We start from the raw sequence: 8,493 nt of genomic DNA, 5'->3' as shown, positions 1-8,493 counted from the left end.
ATCCATGAAGCCAGATAATACACACCAACTAGTTAAAAACCTAAACCTAAAAACCTTAGAAATATGGTCGTAACCAGATACGCGCTCTGGATGGCATTTCTTTGGCCTCCAGTAACACTGTGAGGACTCTTGGAGTCATTTTTGACCAGGACTGCTTTCTTCCATTTGACAATATCTCTAAAATTAGAAATATCCTGTCTTAGAGTGATGCTGAAAAATTTGTTCATGCTTTCATTACTTCCAGTCTGGACTACTGTAATTCATTTTTTTAATTTAAAAACTCCCTGAAAAGCCTTTCAGTTGATCCAAAATGCTGCAGCAAAAATACCAACAGGTACATTGTAATGTTTTTTCTTTCTGTTTATCCAACTTTTTATTGCTTTGTTTTGTTATATCCTCCTGAGAACCAAGGAAAAAGATTCTTCTGATTTAACTTTTTTTTTGTAATTTCCCGTGTCTTTGGGGTCACCCAAACACATGAGATATCATTGGAAAGCCCAGGATGTCCTTTATTTACTACATTGGGCTGGTTCTCAGGAGGATTTATCATTTCATGTTAACCTGTACCGTTGCCTCATGTATACCAATATCCTCTGCAGCCACCTTATGGTGAAACTGCTGTACTACAGGTAAGGCCTACACTTATTCACATTGGTGTCAATAAAAGCAAAACTGATAACAGCCCTAAAATGCGAATACACACAATGCACCTGATTCTATTATTAGCTTAAAAAAATAAAAGATAAAAAAATAAAAGAACAATAAAAGTCAGTCATTAATTGTTACTATCTTACAGTTAACATTAAGATTTAATAAAAGGCAATAACGTATACATTTTAAATATTTATTAACCAGTTTAAGAAATATATGTTGTAATCTAATAATCTACAAACAGAAGATTTTCAAAAGTGCTCAAGTTATAAGTATTGATAAATGCATTAATTACCAAAAAATACAAAAATTTAACAAAACCAAAAGTATTTTTGTAGCAAGTAAAATTCCAGCTAGGACAACCAGGTATTTATATAATAAAGCCTCCACTTACAGACTGTTAATACATACACTGATACACTGAACTAGAAACTGATGTTGTGATATATGTTGATGAAAAGAGACCCATAACTCTACAGTCCATTCATGTGGAATCTGAATTTATTAAAGTTTTAACTTTCATTTAAACTAATATTTGTTTGTAGAACGCACAAAGCATTTCTGAACATCAGAAACTATTAATCACACACTAATATGGACATTTGTAAATCTTGTTTTGTTGTACCAGCATCATCTGGTACCAGAACGCCTGGAGTGAATACACACAGTGCAAATAACACTGAAATCCGAGACCTCCAAAAGGGCTGGTGAGCACTGCTGAGCAGGGACACTGCTTAACCCAGTTTGGAGATAATGATGCTACCTTTGATCCATAAGGTATCAATGTCTTTGAGTGATGTCACTCTGTGGTGAAAATAAAACAGCTGCTGGCCATCCACAAACACACGAAATCTGCTTTGTTCACACCGAATCTCAATCTGTGAGGACAGAGCGAATGTTTAGTTAATTTTACAGTCTTTTTCTTTCAGGAGAGGTGTGCACTGAGTAGCTGCCATTCATTCATGTACTCCTTGTTATTGCCGATCATTTCATGACACCCAAAATCACTCGGTAACAACAACATATCCATGGAATGTACTCTATTTTGCGCTAACATATTCTACACATGTAATTTATATGTATAGCATAAACTCATAAATGCCATTACAGTATCAACAAGTTTATGGTACCTTGAAGGGCTGGTCTCTGATGAAGGGGAAAAAAGGAACAGCTTTCTCAACATCTCCCCAGGATCCAGACATGCAGGCTCTTCGTAGCACTTGTCTGTCCTTGAATCGAACACACATCTCCAGAGCCACATCAGGTGGAGGCTCCCTGGATGTGCCACAACCACATGTCAGGGCAATGTAGAACCTAACAGGGGGATGGATATACAGTATGAATCTGGCCACACCTTTCCTTAGATTATCGCATAATAAATGAATTTTATATGCGGTGGTTTCTCAAAAAGGAATCCTACAATCAGGCATCGTTTTGGACTTGAATAATGGAGAAATCTCTGTAGGAGAGGCGATTACCATACTGATGTCACTGACTTTAAGCCCATCTTTACCCCTCAAAGTCACAGAGACCTGTTTTAAATTCTGTCTAGATAACATTTCTTCAGCATGCACTTCAAAAGTCTTTAAGGCAGCTGTCTCAAACTCAGAGCTGCTAGGAGCCACTGCTGGAATGCTTAAGTATTCAATCAGAACAAAAAAGAAAACATCCACAAATATTTCCAAAAATGTAGTTTTTTTATTTTAAATATTGTATAACGAGACAAAACTGCAGATGTAAGCACAATTGTTTTTCACATGCTTAACTAACTCATCGGGCACTCTGCACTGGCTGCAGTGGTTATTATTATATTTACATGCTTTCATTTTCCGTTTCTCATCAGTAGCAACTCGTACTTTTTGACCCTCCTTTTTCTCCCTCCCTCGCCCTCACATGCACACAACAGGAGGGGCTGTCCCACATTCCCCCTGCAGCACAGACTACACTGTCCATGATACAACATTCTTAAAGGGCCTGTAACACTCTGCTCATGCTGCCTTCATATTAAATAATTTTAGAGCAATAGGTATGGAGGGAAGAAGGATCTCGTATATAGTGTGGTAATACTGTGGGAAGGATGGAAAGTCAGTAATTACACAAAACATTTCTACCTATCAGGATGGGGATTCACAGTACCAATCACTATGATCCTTTTTCCCAGCTGCATTCCTCCTGGGATATGACCTCTGAAAGGAACTGCCTGCACACACAAGCATTTGCATAGAGCAACAAAATGCTGAAAAACCACAGTTAATTAAATTTGATTTAAATAATAAAGTTAAAAACTAAAAAATCAAAAGGCAAGCAAGTGGTGAGCCTAAATAATTTTGGATGAATCTAATGGAAATATATGGTACAATAAAATTACAAAAATTACTGAGAATTCAAGAATAAAGCTGAAAACTTTTAAGACAAAACGGAAAGAATACAAATGTGCTTTTTTGTTGAAAAAATTCAATTCAATTCTGTAGCACCAAATCACAACAACAGTCACCTCCAGGCACTATATATTGTAGGGCAGTCACTGTATAAATGGTAGCATAATCTGACCAGAAAAGGCTAAAGTGTTACTTTATTTCCAAAATGTTTTCTAAGTAAAGTGTAAATTGGATAAAAATAAAAATTACAAGATCCACTGCAAAATAAATAGAAAAATACACATTTTATATTATATTGTGACACTAAAATAGCACCAGTTATTATTATTATGGATGGAAAATATATGTAATCATATTTTGTTTGTTCTTTTTTGCTTGTGTATTAACAGTAACACAAAAGTCAGGCAGTACTTAAAGTATTTATGCTTTGTATTGTCATAATAATACTTTTTTTTTATCTTTATGCACTCAAAAAGCGACTAGCACATGCTGTAGGTATTACAGGGACTGCGCTGCAGTGGTTTGTATCATATCTATCTAACAGACTCCAATTTGTGCATGTAAATGGAGAGTCCTCTTCACACACAAAGGTTAATTATGGAGTTCCTCAGGGTTCAGTGCTAGGACCAATTCTGTTTACATTATACATGCTTCCCTCAGGCAGTATCATCAGAAGACATAACATACATTTTCAGTGCTGTGCGGATGACACCCAGCTCTATCTATCCATGAAGCCAGAAAACACACACCATTTACTTAAACTGCAGGAATAGAATGTCTTAAAGACATAAAGACCTCTAACTTTCGCTTCTAAATTCAGATTAAATTGGGGTTATTTGTACTCGGCCCTGACAATCTTAGAAATATGGTACCTAACCAGATTCAGTGCACATATTGAACATTTTCCATTTGCGCAACATCTCTAAAATTAGAAATATCCTGTCTCAGAGTGACGCTGAACAACTCGTTCATGCATTTATTACTTCCAGGCTGGACGACTGTAATTCATTATTATCAGGATGTCCAAAAAACTCACTGAAAAGCCTTCAGCTAATCCAAAATGCTGCAGCAAGAGTCCTGACAGGGACTAGAAAGAGAGAGCAGATTTCTCCTGTTTTGGCTTCCTTCATGCTCCTGTAAATCCAGAATTGAATTCAAAATCCTGCTCCTCACATACAAGGTCTTAAATAATCAGGCCCCATCTTATCTCAATGACCTTGTAGTACCATATCACCCTATTAGAGCACTTCGCTCTCGCTCTGCAGGCCTACTTGTTGTTCCTAGAGTATTTAAAAGTAGAATGGGAGGGAGAGCCTTCAGTTTTCAGGCCCCTCTTCTGTGGAACCAGCTTCCAGTTTGGATTCGGGAGACAGACACTATCTCTACTTTTAAGATTAGGCTTAAGATTTTCCTTTTTGCTAAAGCATATAGTTAGGGCTGGACCAGGTGACCCTGAATCCTCCCTTAGTTATGCTGCAATAGACGTAGGCTGCCGGGGATTCCCATGATGCATTGAGTTTTTCCTTTCCAGTCACCTTTCTCACTCACTATGTGTTAATAGACCTCTCTGCATTGAATCATATCTGTTATTAACCTCTGTCTCTCTTCACAGCATGTCTTTATCCTGTCTTCCTTCTCTCACCCCAACCGGTCGCAGCAGATGGCCCCGCCCCTCCCTGAGCCTGGTTCTGCCGGAGGTTTCTTCCTGTTAAAAGGGAGTTTTTCCTTCCCACTGTCGCCAAAGTGCTTGCTCATAGGGGGTCATATGATTGTTGGGTTTTTCACTGTATGTATTATTGTAGGGTCTACCTTACAATATGAAGCACTTTGAGGCGACTGTTGTTGTGATGTGGCGCTGTATAAATAGAATTGATTTGAACTGACATGAAATGACATGAAATTCAAATATATTGTGTTTATTTATTACACTGAAACTGATTAATAAGCTATTAATAATGTAACTGTTATTGACATGATGCACAGCCTATTTGTGATTAAAATAACAAACTTTAAATTTTAAATTTCCATCAAAGATGAAATAGTGTTTTGTTTTATTTTGTTACTTGCAGCCTTCACATCAAAGTGTGTTTGCTTGATATTCATGTGACATTACCAGTTTTCTCTCAGTGTCTCTGTCAGGAGGGTCAGTATTTGCTTTTCTAGGCTCAGTCCCACCTCTCTGTGGTAAATTCCATTTCTGAAGGGAAACAAAAAAATGATTGCAACTTCACCGGAAGTGTAGATAGATAGATAGATAGATAGATAGATAGATAGATAGATAGCGTGACAATAAATACATCACAATTACATAGACAATTATTTCGGTTTACAATAGAAAGCTTGGTATTTACTTCACTCCTGCTGGCCGAATGAAGTCAGAGCATAGGTCACAGTTTGATCACGTGCCCTCAAAGCGTGAACAAGGCAGGAAGCTATTTGAGTTGAAGTTGACTTTCAAAATATAAGCTTCAGATTTGAACTCGTGCTACAAACTTCGTAATAACAAATCAGAAGCTCACTTACGAGCAATTTACATGTTCAGTTGATTTAGGTGAAATTCATTGACTTGAAAAGCGGATGAATTTATTTTTCGTGTTATAAGCCAGCGCAGTTTATAATTTACCAGAAAAGAATGAAGTGAGTATTTTTACAGACCGGAGCTGAATAATAGTTTGATTCTTCTATCACGACCATCAACCCTTCTACGCGTATTGTTAAACCAATTATTAACTTGCTCAAGAACTGATATTGGAAAAGTAAAGTTGGAATATGGGATAACCATAATATAATTTAGATATAAGACTTAAGTTGATTGTATTAGTTTTATTTTTCTTTCTTTGTGCGCGTGTGTTTATTTTTATTTAAAAAAACAAGCAAACATTGGGCCTTTATTTTGGTGGCTCCAAGCGGAAGAGTCGCTTTACTTACTTCTGCCATTTTAAAACTACTTGTATTAGAACAGGTTGATAGTTTTCAAAGCCAAGAAAGCTTAGGTTGTGTCTAAACAGCCACCTGAGAAATAGATCGAAATCAGAAACGGAAAGTAATGAAGTAGTTTGTCAGCCTGCTTCGTCTCTGTGTCCCCTCTCTGCTTCATCGTTGTGGTCACTTACCTTCCTGCCCTGCGCTGCTGTCAAACTGTGTGTTTCAGCCATGTTAACCTGAAGGGAACAAAAAGCAAAGAAATAAGCTGCAGATCCAGTTTGTCTGCTGTGAGCTGAATGAACAGTGACGCAAAGCTTAATCTCAGCACACACACACACACACACACACATTTTTGATAATCAGCTGCCCTGCATGCCTTCCTGTTTCTAACAAGTGCGCTCATTGTGAGGCTACAACTTAAGGCAAAATAAAATAAATCCGCTTCAAGCACAGCAAATTAAATACAATATGTCTTATTTACTTCAAAAGCTTCAAGTTTACAAGTCTCATATTTTTCATACTGCCAAGACTTCTCGAAAAAAGTGCCTGAAAGAATGCAGTCAATTTATTTACCTTCATGTCTGAGGATAAAGTGCAGAGTTCACGCAAAAGCTCAGCGTGGAGAAGATACATTTGTTCGGTGGTGTGCCGTGTCAGCTGTCCACTGAATATTTATAATACCAGAAATGTTTCTTAAACCAGGTAATCAAACTTGGTCTGCATTTCTATATTTATTAATACAATGCAGAATATAGATATGCAGAGTAAAACAACTCAAGTGCACAGAAGAAATCACGATTTAAAAAAAAACTAACAATAAAACTGATTTGACTTTGAGCTAGCTGTAAATCTATTCGTTCATCACTCAGTAATTCTCAAATTGAGAGCATCATTAAAAATAAAGATAAACAACAAATATTTTTACTGTTTTTCAAGGGGAATATATTTTTGAAGCTCTACAGTAGGACAGTGCATGAGGCCAAATACAAACAGAACCACTAGACTTATCTTAATTGTTACTACCTTTAGATACACAATAGTTTTTAATCGGATACAATCAGTGTTCCTATCCCATTTGAGATATCAGGATATAAAGAATAGACTCAATCCATAAATACTCACAGTGTCTGCAGCCGAGCTGTGGAGCTTATTTTTACCTGTCTGTGGGCCTGAAATTGCATTTCTAATGTGGTTTAGAGAATACTGAAACACTTCTTGTTGTGACTTTTCTGAAGTCACAAATGAAGAATCAAAGAATGGGAGGAAGCAGAGGACATGGAGTCACAGGAATGGGCTGAGCTGCAGGAAACGGGAAATGCAAGCAGCCTTAGAACAAGAGGCTACAGTGCACTCGCTGCATACCGTGTTCTACATGCTGGGCACCACATGAAAGCATCTGTTGGTAGCTACAGTTTCTTCTGATTACACTAAACAGATACTTATCAGTGATTTGCTGTAATAACAGAAACAAAGCTGGCAGGGATACTCACATGTGAAGAAGCTCCACCCCTTCTAACCAGAATGAAAATGTGATACTGTGCATATGTTAGTGTATGAATTGAAGGAATGACATACAACCAGAACAGTACAAAGCAACAGCAGGAAAAGCTACAACCTAAATAAAATGTGGGTTTATGAGATTTTCAAATCAGTACATGCTGTTTTGACTGACACATTTTATGCAGCATCCAAACTGTTTTGGAAAATGACAAAATGGCTACAGTGACGTTTAAAACTACAGATAATGAATGCAACAACATTTCAGACATCTTCACAGAAACAAAATGACTATAAAGAGATGAAAAATGCGCACAAGTTATTAAAACGCAGAGAGAAAATCGGCACAAAGAGAAACAAAATAATACACAGTCTATAAGGTCATTTGGTAAAGTGAATGCTATCAAGTGGATTTTCCTTCAGCACATATCAGTGTTTGTTGTTGCAGTATTCTAGAACCTTAGCATCCACCAGGTCTCTAGAAATCCATCTAGTGTTAGGGTTCAGTTAACACAGTAAATGGGCCTTTCTACTACAAGGCTCATTCCCCAGTCACACACACTTTCATACAGTGCTTTCATCTATGCATAAGCACTTTTTCCCCCCACACACAGTCAAACCCTGATGGATGCATGAGGGGCAGAGAAGGTTATGTATCTTGCATACACATGGACTGTAGGAGCTGGGGATTGATTGGTTGTGGCTGTAGAGTTTGAGAGTTAACATACATCCCATCATCCATCTTGTTCCACTTAATGAATTCAGGGTAGTCAGGGTATTCACAGGGAGAACATCCAAACTTCAGAGGGTGGAGTTTTCTGTGAAGCAGCAGTGCTAACCACCTCACCACCGTGGTTCCCTACGCCAGTACGTTTTTTATAGAATTTCCCTATTTAAAAAATTCCACCCATCCATCCATTTAGACAGGTTGGATCACATAAGTTGGATGAGGCCTGTAATCAGAGTAATTGACAGAGTAATGCCCCAACTATGACTAATACCACTAAGGCAGGATGGGATGTACTGAACTGCCAGGTCATGC

General features: G+C 37.6%; 1 protein-coding gene across 3 annotated transcripts; it reads right to left on the bottom strand.

The window, feature by feature from the left end:
- Nucleotides 1-1,134: 1,134 nt before the first annotated feature.
- On the bottom strand, nt 1,135-7,268 carry lgalsla (lectin, galactoside-binding-like a). Of its 3 annotated transcripts, none has more exons than XM_040004219.1 (6): nt 7,077-7,268; nt 6,143-6,190; nt 5,143-5,226; nt 2,763-2,851; nt 1,782-1,965; nt 1,135-1,529 (listed from the first exon to the last, which is right to left on the bottom strand). In XM_040004219.1, exons 2-6 carry the CDS (start codon nt 6,182-6,184, stop codon nt 1,386-1,388), a joined length of 543 nt encoding a protein of 180 aa, XP_039860153.1. In that variant the 5' UTR covers nt 6,185-6,190; nt 7,077-7,268; the 3' UTR covers nt 1,135-1,385. The 3 variants fall into 3 exon arrangements, with proteins under 3 accessions (XP_039860153.1, XP_039860152.1, XP_039860151.1); XM_040004218.1 differs by lacking the exon at nt 7,077-7,268 and adding an exon at nt 6,528-6,706; XM_040004217.1 differs by lacking the exon at nt 7,077-7,268 and having other exon boundaries at nt 6,143-6,473.
- Between the last annotated feature and the right edge of the window lie 1,225 nt (nt 7,269-8,493).

This window comes from Simochromis diagramma, unplaced genomic scaffold (assembly GCF_900408965.1).
Source record: "Simochromis diagramma unplaced genomic scaffold, fSimDia1.1 OVJJ01000565.1, whole genome shotgun sequence".
Lineage (NCBI taxonomy): Eukaryota > Metazoa > Chordata > Actinopteri > Cichliformes > Cichlidae > Simochromis > Simochromis diagramma.
This window is presented reverse-complemented; position numbering and strand designations above follow the sequence as displayed.